This window comes from Photinus pyralis, unplaced genomic scaffold (assembly GCF_008802855.1).
Source record: "Photinus pyralis isolate 1611_PpyrPB1 unplaced genomic scaffold, Ppyr1.3 Ppyr1.4_LG5, whole genome shotgun sequence".
NCBI classification, from domain to species: domain Eukaryota; kingdom Metazoa; phylum Arthropoda; class Insecta; order Coleoptera; family Lampyridae; genus Photinus; species Photinus pyralis.
The window spans coordinates 37473752-37490038 of NW_022170596.1; the positions used below are offsets into that span (position 1 = coordinate 37473752).

General features: G+C 37.7%; 1 protein-coding gene across 3 annotated transcripts; it reads right to left on the bottom strand.

The window, feature by feature from the left end:
* Positions 1 to 4018: 4018 nt before the first annotated feature.
* Positions 4019 to 16231, bottom strand: LOC116171922 (protein patched). Of its 3 annotated transcripts, XM_031488962.1 has the most exons (6): positions 15778 to 16231; positions 13154 to 13307; positions 10538 to 11061; positions 10009 to 10489; positions 9113 to 9736; positions 4019 to 6225 (listed from the first exon to the last, which is right to left on the bottom strand). In XM_031488962.1, the coding sequence occupies exons 2-6, from the start codon at positions 13208 to 13210 to the stop codon at positions 4420 to 4422; spliced, it is 3492 nt and encodes a 1163-aa protein (XP_031344822.1). In that variant the 5' UTR covers positions 13211 to 13307; positions 15778 to 16231; the 3' UTR covers positions 4019 to 4419. The 3 variants fall into 3 exon arrangements, with proteins under 3 accessions (XP_031344822.1, XP_031344820.1, XP_031344821.1); XM_031488960.1 differs by lacking the exon at positions 13154 to 13307; XM_031488961.1 differs by lacking the exons at positions 13154 to 13307; positions 15778 to 16231 and adding an exon at positions 11817 to 11913.
* Between the last annotated feature and the right edge of the window lie 56 nt (positions 16232 to 16287).

Genomic DNA, 16287 nt, shown 5'->3' on the forward strand with positions numbered 1-16287 from the left:
TTTTTATTTAATTACAGAAACCCCACTAATTACCCACGGATGTGGTAAGGTGTAAACGATACGTTTTAACGTTTATCGGATCTTATTTGCTTCTTTTTGTACTAAGAAAGCGTAGATTAATGTGTACGTATGCGTGACAGTCCAGTCCTTCCTTGCCCGGTGCAAGTAGTGCCTAAAACAGTAACGGTGCTAGTTGCAGCTTGGCTTTAATAGTAACAAAAGTGGTGCAGTTCTAGAAACAAACATACTAGCGGTTTGATTTATTTTTTACCACTGATATGTGTATTATAATGTAGTTATATGTATAAATAATCTGCATGACTAGAATAATAATAACGAATATTTATATATTGTGCAGTGTAGGATAATACAGTATTAAATAAGTGTATAGATTAGTTTTTCTATAAATTCGTTTACCAGAAAAGGAAACATCAATCAAACCACCCCGTCATGATTATCTGGACCAATTTAGAATTAATAAATTTCCTTCATCGGATCGACTCCCATCAGTGTAATGCTCACGAAAATTAGGTTCTTCTCGCTAGGTGTCTACAATATCTAGATGTTATACATTTTTCTTATAGTATGGCTATCCATGTTAATGTTGCATAGAGTAGTATCCGTCCACCAGTTTTTTGTGTGGGCACCTGGCCTTCGACCATTATAGTTTGAAATACGATAGGCAACGGCTTAGAATTATTTAATATTAGTTTAAATTTTATTCGTTTCAACTGTGATTTTGCATTTAATTTTATTACATAATTGTATTATGTTTATGTAATTCAGTACTAGGACACAAAATAACTCTTTTGCTGTAGCACTTGTCAATGTTTAGATAAATTTCTAAATGTGTAATGGTATCTAATAGGTACATTGTTTATGTTTTTATTTCTTAGCGTTAAGGAGTACCCGTTGTTGAAGGTAATTTTTTGTTGTTGATTGAACTTTTGTTGCAAATTTTAAAATACGCTTTTAAAAATGTTATTTTTTTATTTTAACGGCAAAAGAGTTTGTTTATTTTTTATTGACATTTTAAATTGTTTTTAAAAATCCTTTTATATTGTACGCTACCAACGCAAGTATAAAAACAAAGGAATTTATTACTTCATGTACGATGTTGCATTATATTTATGTTAATAAAATAAAACAAAATTTTGTCTACGTTCAATTTATTCTTCATACCAACAATTATAACTCTGTGAGGAAAATTATTATTAGATAAGAAGAATAAATAATTTACATATATATAATATTATAATTCATTCCCCATAAAAAAATCAGAACTACAAATACCATAAATTTTAAAAAAAGGGAAAGGGACTCCAGTTCCGAACTGTAGAATCCAAATTTTCAAACAGTTCCAAGATTACAGCCCTTTGAATTTTCTTTCGAAATTGGTTTCTAGTCTATAACTTTTGATTGAGAAGTCTGATCGAAAAAGTAAAGTGTAAAGTGTTTTCCCGAGAAATTTTGGTGTAGTCGATTTTTGGTAAAAAGGGAAGGTTATACACTGTCTTTTTTTGAACCCCGAAATAAAAATTGTTTCAGATCGACCCGGAAAACAAATTTTCTTATAGAATGTGGCCTGTAGAATCCATAATTTCAAACAGTTTCAAGATTGGGCTACTAGTTCAAAAGTTACAGCCCTTTGAATTTTCTTTCGAAATTATGGTTTCTAGTCTATAACTTTTGATTGAGAAGTCCTGATCGAAAAAGTACGAATTGTTTTGGATTCTACGCACCAAAATTAATAAGAAAAAGTGTTTTCCCGAGAAATTTTGGTGCAGTCGATTTTTGGTAAAAAAGGAAGGTTATACACTGCCTTTTTTTTGAGCCCCTCAAAAAAAATTGTCTCAGATCGACCCGGAAAAAAAATTTTCTTATAGAATGTGGCCTGTAGAATCCATAATTTCAAACAGTTTCAAGATTGGGCTACTAGTTCAAAAGTTACAGCCCTTTGAATTTTCTTTCGAAATTGGTTTCTAGTCTATAACTTTTGATTGAGAAGTCTTATCGAAAAAGTACGAATTGTTTTGGATTCTACGCACCAAAATTAATAAGAAAAAGTGTTTTCCCGAGAAATTTTGGTGCAGTCGATTTTTGGTAAAGAAGGAAGGTTATACACTGTCTTTTTTTGAGCCCCGAAAAAAAATTGTCTTAGATCGACCCGGAAAAAAATTTTCTTATAGAATGTGGCCTGTAGAATCCATAATTTCAAACAGTTCCAAGATTGGGCTACTAGTTCAAAAGTTACAGCCCTTTGAATTTTCTTTCGAAATTGGTTTCTAGTCTATAACTTTTGATTGAGAAGTCTGATCGAAAAAGTACGAATTGTTTTGGATTCTACGCACCGGAATTATTAAGAAAAAGTCTTTTCCCGAGAAATTTTGGTGCAATCAATTTTTGGTAAAAAAGGAAGGTTATACACTGCCTTTTTTTGAGGCGCTCAAAAAAAATTGTCTCAGATCGACCTGGAAAAAAAATTTTCTTATAGAATGTGGCCTGTACCGAAAGACCCTGTTCTTCCATGAATAAATACAAAATGCATTTTTTAAGTTGTTATTACCCACGTTAAAAACAAGAAAGTTAAGGCGAGAGTGGCGCTTTTCCCATGTATTAATCTGATGAGTACGTTCCAAAAGGCCATAGTTATGTGCGCTGTTTTCCTTTATACTCTTATTGGTTAAAATGAAAATAACGATAAATAAGAAAGTTAGCATTGTTCACACCTCATGTTTACAATGTGCCTTTATTAAAACTTAGAAGCATCTATATAGTTAAAATTTCAAAGAAATATATAAATAAGAAATTTGGCATTGCGCATGCGCCCATCATGATTTTTGCTATATGCGATATGTTTGCCTTTAAGAAGCATTTGTGGTTAAAATTTCAACAAAATATAAGTAAGTTGATATGGCGCATGCGCACATTAATAAATTCTTAGCTGCGTTGCCAGAGCTATAAGCTACCGAATATAAAAAGAACTTACTATTGAAAACTGTAGGAGCAGTTAAGAGAAGAGCTAAGACAGAAACAGTGGGTGCAACCTCATTGGAAAATAAGGCTAAAAATGAATGTTTTTGGGGAAAGGGACTGGAAACTCATCAGGGAGTTGGTTATATAATTTCGCGCTAGAGTAAGAAAAAGATCCCCGAAATAATGCGGTTTTATGGTGCGGTATTATAATAGAGTTTTACTTCCTAACATTTATTTCATGAGCATCAATCCCTTACACCTTTCTTTTTCTTGTGAAGGGAACTAGCTCCGATTTGGTCGGGTTGATGGACAAGGAGTGTTTGTTACACTATTCTTCGTATACTCTAAGAGCTGGTTATTGCCCGTTATGAGAGTGGATCTTACTGGAAAGTATGTGTGTTGATCAGGATGCAGCGAAAACCGTGTTAGCCCTGTATTCCTTATATATCTATTGCACAGTCTTTCAAGTGTCTTAAGAAGGAAAGACATCACACTGATTGGGCGGTACGCTTTAGTTTTGCCAGGTTTGGGGATAAAGAGAATTTTTATCTTCCATCTATATTCAAAGCTTCCTACATTGTTTAGGTATGTATCTGAAAGCCTGTATGTATTCTCACTAGGTGGATGATATCCCAGTCCCCATTACAGGAGGGCTGGTCTATTATGCCGTCCAATCCTGGTGATTTGTATGCCGAGAACGATTCACCGCCCAGGTCACCCTCGCCACATCGACCATCTGACTGGCAACTGTCCAGTCATTCTCCATGTTGCCTCTGACAAGATGAGTTATGGTGCTGTGGTGGCTCCGGGCTCTCGTCTAGAGCTAGCTCAGTTATAATATGAACTTTTGTGAGAATTTTATTTAACCGCTGGATGCAGAGGAGGTAGATTCTATAGAACTGCGATAACTCTTCCATGCCTCTCTCCGACACCTCTTAATCTTCTTCTGATATAGTCTTAGGTTTGCCATCGTGAATCATAAGATTGAATAGAAAACATTGTAAAAATAGTTTACTTAAAAAATAATATAAATTATATTTTTCCAATACATTCAGTATATTATCTTACAAGGTTGTCTTTTGTAATAAATAAATTAATTTAACTGCAGTTTGTACAAAGTGCTGGTATTGCAAAATCTGTAAATTATTTCACAATTACAGCAAATTTGTACAAATTCTGCAACAATATATAGACATTAATGTACATTTTTACTAAACTTAATGAGGATTGGGTAAAGTGACCACCACCGTTTTTAAAATCGAAATTTTAATTCGTGCAGTGCAAAAATTACCAAAACAATTGGAGTTAGAATTTGTTCTACTAATTAATAATTTACCTAATTATTTAAGTGCCAGAATACAAACGTTTTCATCACTGCTAATACACCAAATTAGTTTATAAATATTAAAACGGTTGGGATTAAAATGAATACAGGTAACAATGCTAGCTATTTCGATTCGTATCGGTTTCCACATTACTATCACTACTATCTGAATCCTTACAACAATGTTGACACTGCTGTTTACGATGTGAACACTTAGTTCGCTTACAACTGTTACATTTATTTCTGTACATCGGTGCAACCACTTCAACTTTGATATTTGCCGTGGCGGTAATTTTGGCAGCATACTGTCCACTAGAGCTGGACTCCGGACTGCTGTATTCGACTGTCACCTGCGGTTCAATGATAATATTTTGATTGCAGCTCTCTTCTGTAATAGTTGTTAGGCTAGGCTCTCTTGTGGTTTTGGCTGCTGTACTTCGACAGCTCGGTCTCGTATGGGAAGAGCTTGAAGGGGGAATGGGTGCCGCAGGTGGTGGTGGTGGTGTTGATATCCTATCAGTATGCTCTAAAGGTTGTACTTCCGCTTTCGGACCCACCAACAGCAAGGTAATTGGATAAAATACCAACGCATTAGCGGTAGATCCACATACTGATATTAATAGCATGGTAAACATATGAAATTGAATAAATTCAAAATGTGACGTGACTAATACTGTTGCGCAAATTAGCAAACCGACATCTCCCTTCAATATTGGCTCCATATTTAACTCCAATGACATCCTTAAACGATTTTCCCGTGTTCCAATAGCGCTCAGGAATCCTGTTGCAATTAACATCACATTTCGCGTAATTATGATGAAGTGAAATGCACCCAATGTTCCAGTAAATGCATTGATATTCATTAGACACATGAGCAACAAGTTAATAAATAAACTAAGGAAGGTGCACCACAATTTAGTCCATCGTATCATTACGCAGGCGATCAAGAAACTCACAAATATTGTTATACCTAACTGTAAAGCGAGCATGCTATCCAGATATAAAAATTGGTTAAAAAACGAGAATATCAGCCCAATCGGATAATTTTTCAGGCCTCGGACTCTGAACGATTCGGAAATTTCTCTAATTTGTTTCAGAGTCTGAACGATTTGCCCCGTATTTCGTAGGTTTTTGAGGTAGAAGGGCATTTGGGTATATACAAGTGGTAAGGATTTACGTATCTTCAAATCAAATTCATTTTTCGAACTGTAATACTGAAACGGTTTGGGCGTTAAATTGGATTGAGAATTAGAATAAGACATTTGGTCGTTGCAGTTCCATACCGACAAATAATTATAAAACGCTTTCGGATCAATTATTCCATTTTTAACTAGCGTTTTCTTAAAAATCTGGCTTTTATCGACAGGAAACTCGACTATTCCAGTCTGTGCGAGCAATTTAAACGCAAGAACCGCCTTCTCGGTAGCATTTCCGAACCATTTCTCACTACTGACACAATTTTTGCTTCTATTTAAATCAAACTCTTGCTGCAGATCCATCAGATAATCCCTGAAGTTTTCCAACCAAAAATCGTTCATACTCAGTCCACCGTTCGAATCCTTGAGGACGTGTGGCACTTGCGTTAGAGAGGAGTGGTATTCGTAGAGAAGAGGTTGATTTAGAGGATACTCTAACTCGGTGGTCACCAGGTAAAAGTTGTAAAAGCCGAGGAAACGATTCTGCGCGTCCAAATACTTGTATTCTTGAGTGTTTTTGGGCAAAAACGAGGACAGCCGAACGTCGTACTCCAGTTTTAGTCCGTTAAATACACAAAAAATTATCAGCACTACGTACGTAAGACTTAAAGTCACTTTCATGAAGGGTTTCAGCAGAACTGACTCGATGTATTGATGTAGTAGCCATGCGAGTAAGCTCTTCTTCTGGCGACAAATTTTTTCCGCTGTCATTAAACTAGTGGCCTGCTCCTGTAAAAATAAATAACATTTCAGCGTGTTCATACAAAAATACTTGTCATATTTGAGTAATACTAACAAGCAACATTTTAGAGCCCTATTTTTCCAAATTCCGAGAATACAGAAAAACGCCGCCCAGATTGATCTCAGATGTCGGGTTTCATGGGTTGTTACTGAATAACCCCAACCAACACTAACAGAATTTACACAGGGAGAGGTCCCAAATCTTTATATTTAACTATGAATTAGTCTCATTACTCCCCGAGGGGGAAATCGCAGTGGATATCCAGTGTACACAGTGGTAGATGTCCGCAGGATATCCGAGGATGTCCGTGGATATCCAAAGATATCCGTGGATGTCTGAGGAGATCCGGTGAATATTCAAAGATGTCCGCGGATGTCCGAGGAGATCCGGTGGATATCCGCAGATATTCGAGGATATCTTCAAACTTTGGAGGATATCCTCGTCAATATTCAAGTATAAGTGACATGTATAAACTTATGTACAAGTTAATGATATGCGCGCATGAAAGGAGAAATGACTCTTTTGCTTTTGTTAGTGTTGTGATTTGAACTGTTTCGTAGGGGAGAAAACAGATGAGATAATTACAATACAACAATTTTTAACTTCCTAGCTTCAGCTTGGTAGCTATCACGATAACCGTTTTCAAAATTTCATCAAATGTCAACGTTTAGATCATTTTATGCAACTTTAAAGAATAACATTTTTTCCGTATATATGTATAATATAATAATATTTATTTAATAAGTAATATTGTGGCGTTTGGTACACTAACATTATTCAATAAAACATTTGAAAAAAAATTAAGGATAAATGGTAAATTACAAACAAGATTCACAAACTATGAAAAATCACAAACTTACATAAACTCACCACTATATGCATAAAATTCACCAAAAAGGTACGTACGTACGTGCAATTTTCCGAGATAATTTTCGTCAAATTTTGGATACCTAGGTATATTAAGGAAACGAAAAATAACGGATTTTTGAAACAAAAATGTTGGAGGGTCGCAACGTCATCGAACTTTTTTTTCAATTACATAACTCAACATGTGTATTAAATTAATCTAAAGATCGTATTTTTCTGTGTACAACCTACAAAAATTGTGTCAGGTTTTATAACAAAAAAAAACGGAAAGAAAAATATTGCATTGTTCTCTGCGCAAAACGATTATTGGGTTATTTTGAATTCGTCAAAAATTTTGTCATAATGTCAAACACGTTTTTTTTATTATCTGAGTTTTTAGCGCCGTGATGTCATAAAACTTTTTTTTCAAATAGCAATCCTCATTTCTTCTTTGTCTAAACTACAAACTTTTACAGCCTTTTTGGTTTAAGCTAGGAAGCTGTTCTGTCAAGAATTTGGCACCTGGTTTTCCATGTTATGTATACCTACTTATTAGCGATAAAAGTGATTGCTGAATTCGATCATTACTTATTATTAATGTGCAAACAAGTAAATTTCTAGTCAGTTATCAGTACTGAGGTTGTAAACATTCAAAATGGAATGCTAAAGACCGTATCTCCCGATATCTTTATAATTAAAGGAGTAATTTGAATTCAAGCGTATACAGAAATCTCTTAAGAAAAAGGTCATTCTGGTTTGTTAACGGCGACGCGGAATTCTGACGACCAATTAACTTATCCTTACATTTTCGAACAGACCACGACCAAAGCAATGACGCTTTATTTAATATGGATGTGTGTTGATCAAAATCAAAGGCCTTTTCTACCGAAATTACAGAACCTACGTAAAAATTCAGTTGCATGAAGACGCAATCATCATTTTGTTGGCTGTTAGATGCTTCCAATGGAAGGGTCAGCATCGATCGACTACGACTGTTCATAGTAAAACCAGGATATACATCACGTTTGAAGTTTTGACTCCAGCATCAGTAAGATCTTGTCGGGCTACCACGTTCCCTTTGTCGGTACCCACTTCCGACGCCCCGTTCATTTCGCCAAAAACCCGCCACAAAATAGGGAGACCGCAATTAGAGCTTGGGCTTGGGAGTCGACTACCCCTCCAAGACGCGCGCCTTGCAAAAGGTAGTTAATCTCGCCCCTAGGAAAAAAACACAAAACGCAGGAGTTGTACGCGTTTTTAAGATCTATCTGACGACACCAATTTGAAAGCAATCTGATCAAAATGATCGGAAAACACTCAAAAATCTCCAGGTTAATATAGCAGGGTAGGGGATGGCACCCAGATGTAAAGTTGTTAATTACACGGCCCCGGTAGGTGCATGTACACTCCTCGTCTTTCTACAAGCGTTCTTCTATGGGCCCGCATTTGCTGCCATCCAGCCAGCCAGCAGCTACCTTTTTACTAATAAATTTGCAAAAATGCGCTAAAAAACTGTGATGGACTTTTTTGTAGAGCTTGTATTTTAGTACGATTGCAACAGATTTCGAATGCTAAGATTTCTAGGGAATATTTCTGAACTTCTCTCTATCATCAATGGCTATTCCCGGATTTCCAATGCACCTAGGTGTGTAATTAAAGGCCCTAGAGCAAATTCGAAGACGTCGCCGGATTTCCAAAGACATATCAGATGTCTTCGTATATCCATGGAGATCCAAGGATGTCCATGGAGATCCGAAGATGTCCATGGAGATCCGAAGATGTCCATGGAGATCCGAGAATGTCCATGGAGATCCACTGATATCCAAGAATATCCAGAGGATTTCCGAGGATGTCCAAAGATATCCGGTGGATATCCATGGATTTCCACACCAAATGGATGTATGGTGTATAAAATTCCGTCTGCGATTTCCCCCTCGTTACTCCCTTTCCCACTTGGACCTTTGTAATTTAAAAGGTACCCCAAAATTTATACTGTTCTAAATAAATCTATAAAATGCAAATACTTACAGTATCATTGTTGTTGTTGTTTGCTGATGGTTCATTTTTCGGTTGTGTCTGAAAGCACGGTACTTGAGCTTTTTTACATCGCGCTCCTAAAGCCAACAATGAAGGTAACACTAGTATCATAGATATCGCATGAAATAGTACTATAATGGCACATTGCATGCAGAATACTCGTAATGCAGGTACTGGAATTATTGCTGCGACCAAGAGAGTAACGGAACTGGATACAGCTGCCGAGAAAACGGCCATTCCCATTCTTTGCAGAAGTTCGGTAGGTGTTAAGTTGTTACGCGACTGCATTGACAGTAGCATGAATAATTCTCTTAAAGCTAGGCCGACAGTTACGAAGGGAAGAACTTGAGTACTAAGTAGGTTCATCGGTAAACCTAGCAAACTGCAAACTCCCAAGCCAGCGGATGTCGATGAAGCTAAGATGAAAACTCCTAAAGCTGCTAAAGGAGAGTGTACAATCCAGGCATAAGCAGCAGTTATCAAAAAAATAATTGCGTACTTTATGATATCTAATCGTGAATGTTCGGCTAGTATGCGATTTAATGTTGAGGTAGAGAAACTGCTAAATAAATACGCCTTTGAGGTCGCATTTTTTTCAGTTAAGTGCTCGATTTCCTGAAAAAAAATTATTGTAACGCTTTTACTTCAAACGAAGGCTTAGGGGGACCAAATATAGATTTTCTTTACCTTGACTTTTGTTTTTAAAGAATTCAGAGGTTCTAACCCGCTTATGTATTTCAAAAGAGTCATTGAAAAAACCTAAAAAACTCTGGACGGTGCCAAAAAACCTTCTGGACCATCTATGACTAATCCAAACTAAAGTCTGGGTAAAAAATATAATATCTACATGTGGCCCTTCTACGCCTTCGTAACTTCAAGCGTATTACCTGAGAAAAGCGCTTTTGCCACGCACCAAGAATCAAGGAGGCCTTCTCCTGACTCCAGCCGATGTGATGCACCTTGTACGTTTCCGACCAAAATTCGTAAAAATCGTGCTCTCCCATTAGTTGTATGACAGTCTGTAAAGCTTTGGCTTGTTTGATGTGGCCCGTTTTATTTTTCTGCACACCTCCTACGATGAGCTCCTCCGGCCAGTGCATATATTTTGTGGCAAATCCGTAGCAACCGCTGGTCAGTTCTGCTCCGACATCTAACGGACGACTAGTATTATGATTGGGAGCGGTTACCGGACATTCCGGATCTTTGGGATTTAAGCATGGTTTCTCTTGATACCCGGTCGTAATACCGGATCTTTTAAAATAATCTGTCAACGAATGATAGTCGAAGTTTGATTCTTGCGCTTTAATATTTGCCACTAATTGACTGGGATTTAAGTTGGTCCATTTGATGTTGTTCCCTATGCCATACCTGCTTGAAACCATTAGATTTATGTTTGTCAACAGAATAACAACTTACGGTATGTTCACAGGAAAATCGGGACCCAGCAGCTTTGAGCCCTCCCAGAAACAATCCAATGGAGTGATAATAGAGCATGGCATCATGTTCTCGAACATCTGTTCGATGTATTGAGCATCAAAGTTGGGTATACCGGGAGATTGACAGATGTCTTTCAAATGCCAAGTAATGTCAAACATAGTTACAGTAACTTGAGTTGCATGCCGCAAAACTGATAAATGTTCTAGCAAGCCATGCGGATGCAGTAAGCCAACGTCTGGTTCTAAGGCAGTTTGCAGAAGCATCTGATGGGTGGACAGTACATCAATTGGGGTGACCTCCTCAGTATTTGCACTTGCCCACAGTTGCTCAACATTTGTGTGGAACGCTGCACTTTTGATGCCGACACAAAAGGTGGCAATTATCAATAAGCTGACGAAGAGCACCTTGCCAGCGTGAACATCCACAATAGAACCAAGTGAGCGCAACTGCAGTTGAAGTCGACTTCGCAGCCACAATATACCTCGGTCTCCGTTAGCCTTGCCCTGTAACAAAACAACAGATGATATTGTCGCTTTTTTCACTCCTTGAGCTACCGCCGCACGTACTCATATGGTGGCTTCGCTCACATGCGCCTCGCAGTGTAACAGCAAACATGCAAGCTTACGCTACCAATAAAAATTATTAGCGAACCAGAATCACTCAGTTGTGCATTATTCTATAACAATATTTTGCAAAATACAATTCCACTCCACTTGGTTTCAGCTTCATAACTCGGACAGGAGACTCAAGACTGGGCATTTATGCGAAATACTCGCGCTACTTAATAACACGGAAGGGATTTTGTAATTCGCATATGTGCGTACGGTGTCCAATAACAATATTAAAAATACCTAACCACTCGCACACGTGCGTAACGAAGGCGAAAGTATACAAAAATACCTGAGCTTTTTATGTTTTACAAAGTAATTAAAATCAAGATGCATATTTTGGAAAAGCCTGAGTGGCGAAAATGATGGAATAGTCCAAATAGTTTCGGAAAATGCGAGGGAAAATGTTTAGAATATTAACGAAGTTTTCCGTCTTGGAAATTGCGACAATAGTAATTTGCCTCCCTTACACCCAGGACGAATGTCGTCCCGCAATTTTTTTAAGTGACCGTCCCTTTCTAAACTGACAATTTTGAATTATTGTATCACTCACCTCTTAAGAATAATTTTCTACAGTTTTAAAGCCTGCAATTTGTTAATTTAGAGCAGGAATTCGAAATTTACCGATAATTATGAAAAAAGGAACATACCTTCGGCCCCTTGGTTATGGTAAAAATCTTTGGGTAACCCTTCTGAATGTAGTACTTAACACCCATGATTTACAGCTGACTGATTGGCGCAATGTGCAATAAGTATGAAGATATCGATAGCTTGTCAAATTATTTATTTCACATTGATTGTGTTTTAATCTCCCCACTCCCCAGATACCCACCCACGTGGCGTTCGATTTGATTTTATTAATTATTATACGGGGTGTTATGAATAGTATATAACTATACGTAGTCGGAATGTAAATAATCGATTTTAATGATTTTTTATTGGCTATGGATAATATTTATAATTATGCTTCCTCTGCCTGTTAACAACGTTAATAAGGTACCATTTAGTATTACCTGGTTAAATATAAATGCTAATGTTATATTTGGTATATAAAATTCAATTGTCGCTATTTTATTGATCACGCATCAGTGATTAAATATGCGAACAGGATGGTCACACCGTGTCTATACATGTTAATGGTATTATTAAATAAGAAGCGGAAACATTTATTTCATACGTTCAGTATTTCCATCATCGTAGCATTCAAACGCGGTATATTTATGAAATATTCATATTTACGTTATTTATAGGCGCTAAAAACAAAATAGGCGACAATAGGTACCACGAGATGAAAGCATCCAACCTTGCTACCATTTTTCATAATTTGTTACAATGTAATTATATCCCCCAAGTTGTATGCTTTTATTACGTTCATTCCGCTTTTACGACCCTTGGAATTGCTTGCCACGAGATTGAATTTCATTGGACTTGTTTCGTCAATTTTAATACCATTTCAAACGAAGTTGAAAACTAATAAAAATCATGTCATTCATTAAGATACCTATAACTTATTGAACATGAAAAAAATCTATTACGTTGTATTGTATCTTAGCGATGTCAAAATCATTCTTCCCCGAATTTCTTGAAAACATGTAAAAAACACAGAAATTAATTATTTTGACGGTTTTCAGTTAAACCAATTTCGTTGAGAATACGTCAAAACGCATTGCCTCGCAGTAATTATGAAAATGATTAAACTTATTTTCGAATGAAATCTGATCATAGATCAAATTATTTTGAAAAAATACCTACACCATTGTTCTAAGGACACAAGTCGTTTGAAACCACACACGCTTGGCGTCATAATCGTAAAATTGTTGCTAAATACCAACACCTAGTTTATCATCCGACGAAGAATGATATTTGTTACATCGTTCAATTTAATTAAATAGAACCATTTTATTGCACCGTTTGTTCAGACTTTTGCCATCGCAAAAAAGTACAAAAACATGTACAAAACTTATTTCATTGCTTTTATTATACTTACTTTGTTGCCAAATTCTAGTCCAACTTTTTGATTCGCATTTTGAGTTGCCGATGTCATTCCAGGTAGATTATTTCATCGATCTAAAGATAACCATACAGCGAGCCATACAAGGTATTCGAGAGGGTATCCTACAACGATTGCCGTCTGTCTTTATCTTTAAAAGGAAATATTATCAAGATGGTGGCGCTTCCCGTTATGCCGGATGTTAATGCCAACTTGCCTCGCAACTTGCTTATATTTGAAATGGGACACCCTATATATTATTTCATTTTTAGATAAAATTTAGTCGTTTTTCGCATATTTTAATGGGAATGTTAAAAATGACATTTGCAGTACAAATCATAATTGCCAATTTTTGTCTTCTTGTTCAATACCTGGAGCTGAGGGGAGGGGAATTAAAAAGATTTATACCTTGATGTATTGCCGCGTCGAAAGTAACTCGCTTGCCCAATGTCGTGCCTTGCAAATTTAAACTAGAAGGTTCATTAGAGATATTTTTAACGGTCCCAAGGGCCGAAAATTCTACATCCGTCGACGGATTGGTTGAGCTCCCCGCGAATATTTTTTTCGAAAAAATCCTTCGACCACCCCGCTCCACGTAGGATAGCCGTCCCCCGCGCCCTCTTGTTCCCTCCACGTCCCCCGCCTCCTAGTGAGTATATTATGTTCAGGCGCATCGGAGGCGGCTTCTAACTGCGAACCTCCTCGGTACTTCCGCTTTACCGAAACGCTCTTCCCTATTTTTCCCGAAAGAACAATCGTCATAGCTCCGAAAATCATCCGCTACGAATTTTCAAACATGCGAGTTAATCAAAAAACGGCCTCGCGCTTTTTGCTCCCTTCTCCCCCACCGCCGGGGTGGCGGCGCCCAACCGAAAAATATTCGAGTTCACGTCCACGGATTCCCTAAATATCGACCTCGTGGATAAATTTTCGTACGGCATGTCTAAAAATTCATCTTGGATTGGACTGTTTTCGACGTTACATTTTTTTTATGTCGAAAACCACGAAACACCTAATTAAGTTCATGAATGCCGCCCGCGTCGACTTTTTTCAAGTTCAAAACTACCGCTTCATAATTTTCTGGAGTAGATAAATCTAGTGTGTTATCTTCTTGGTCGTTGTTATAATCATAGTCGTCTTCAGTAACAATATGAAACTTCTTAACACAGTTTATGTTTATCCAACGCTTTGTGGGCATATTGTCAACGTACATATAGTTCCTGGCAAGATTGCTTAGGCATCGGGAGATTTTTCGAGAAATCCTGGGGATTTCTTAAAGAATTCCCGAGATATCCCGAGAATTCCCAAGACTTCCCAAAGAATTCCTCGAAATTTCCGAGACTTCCCAAAGAATTCCCCAAACTTATACACCGAATTCCCACCGTGATCAACCCCTCGCCTGGTTTTGGATGAGTTTCGAAGGGAGTTTATTTATAAAGTCACCCCGTGCGCATTTTTCGAAAATCGAGGGTTCTTCTCAGAGAAGACACCCTGTGTATCGTCATTAGTTCCTATTTCTGGCTTTCAAACGTTTCGTATAACGCGAGTCACAGCATGGACATTGATGGAGTAAGTATTAATAAAGGTAGTTCAAAGAACGCCGTGTATATTTATTAAATATTGAAGACGATTCAGTTTAAGCAACGTGCCCATTGATTCTTTGCCGTGGATTGAACAATCAACGAAAAATAATTTATTTGTAAATTGTAAGCAAATTCTTGGAAATGCTTGAACCCCCACGACGACGTGAAATTCATCTCCATAAACGTCGACCGGAGATGAAAAGAAAGGGCAAAAAACCTACGACGGAATTAGCACAATCGGTAGGGAAATTAATGGCCTACCCATCGACCTCCGATAATTGGCCGAAGACCACCTGTTTGATTAAAAAGAAATTAAAGTAAACTTATGTTTCCGTAATTGTTTGCTAAATGAGTGCACAACTGCGGCTACAAAAGAGTAACCGGCAGTCCTTTGGAACGTACGGCGCCACGGCTTTAATTCCTGGTAGAGCGCGGTCGAAATAGCACCTGGGCTTTGTCGTTTTTCTAAGCATGTAATACTAATTCCTTCGACCACCTTCAACGAAAAATGGTCGATCGATTGAAGACGGAGTACTTGCGAACATGATAGAAAGTGGAGCGAAATGGGAGTGAGCACGGTCCTGTCTTTTAAATGTGATGATAATAAAGTAATTATCTGAAAGTAGCGTAATTCCATCGCGTTTATGAAGAACATCGAATTAATGTATAATATTTCAGGATTGATTGGAAACGCTCGGCATAATAAACGTAAATGAGAAATGTCCTTGTAAATGTTTAATGAGAGGAGATGCAGTTGATGATAGTTGGGTAAAGAGAATGGAGCATGAGAAAATTCCGGAAATCAAAAATAACAAACGGGTGGATGGTTTTGGTAAGCACGAATAGGGTCGACGAGGCCGCGCGGGGATCAGGTAAAGCCTAGCTACGGACCACACACGTTGCTCTCCGGGTGGTCTTTACAAGGCACATCGCCTTCCACACCGAGACCAGGTCTGGCTCCAAATGATCTATCACACCTGATTCACAAACGATATGAATTATCAAGGGCGACCACACGTGGATAGGGTGATAACTTACCTGATCTAACTGACTTAAGGCGACGGTAGCGTCGACCCAACCGGGTCGCGTGTAAAGATCGGAACGATGTCTTTCTGGGTCAGTCTGCGAGTCAGACGTGTTGGACATCCTCGCGGTGACTAAGGGTCCTGCAGATGCAGTCCGTTTCACCCTCGGCGTACATTGGCGCTCTTTTGCGCCACCACACTTTCCGACAAAACTTAACACAATCACACGCGCGCCTTTTTTTACGTCAAAGTACATAAAAACAAAATAACATCGATGCTCTACTAACCGGGGTTGAAAAAACTACGATAAAGTACAACACCGACCGATTTCCACTTCCGCATTGCCGGAAATTCATTCACATATTACAAAACGAAAACTTACTATTAAAGAATCTCTTTAAATGTTCCTAACATTGTAGAATATTACGTTCTGTTTGACACATCAAGAATACAAACACGTTCCAACTTGTGATGGTATTTGTATACTGAATAACTGAACGAAACTTCCACCATCGGTCGGTGT

What these genes read in the sequence shown, in the direction of transcription:
- LOC116171922 (XM_031488960.1), bottom strand. Translation starts at nt 16,020, where the DNA reads ATGTACTTTGACGTAAAAAAAGGCGCGCGTGTGATTGTGTTAAGTTTT. An exon ending in CCTTAAGTCAGTTAGATCAG is followed by an intron (nt 11,062 to 15,777) that starts GTAAGTTATCAC and finishes GTTTTGTTACAG; the next exon opens with GGCAAGGCTAACGGAGACCG. An exon ending in GGCAAAAGCGCTTTTCTCAG is followed by an intron (nt 9,737 to 10,008) that starts GTAATACGCTTG and finishes ATTTTTTTTCAG; the next exon opens with GAAATCGAGCACTTAACTGA.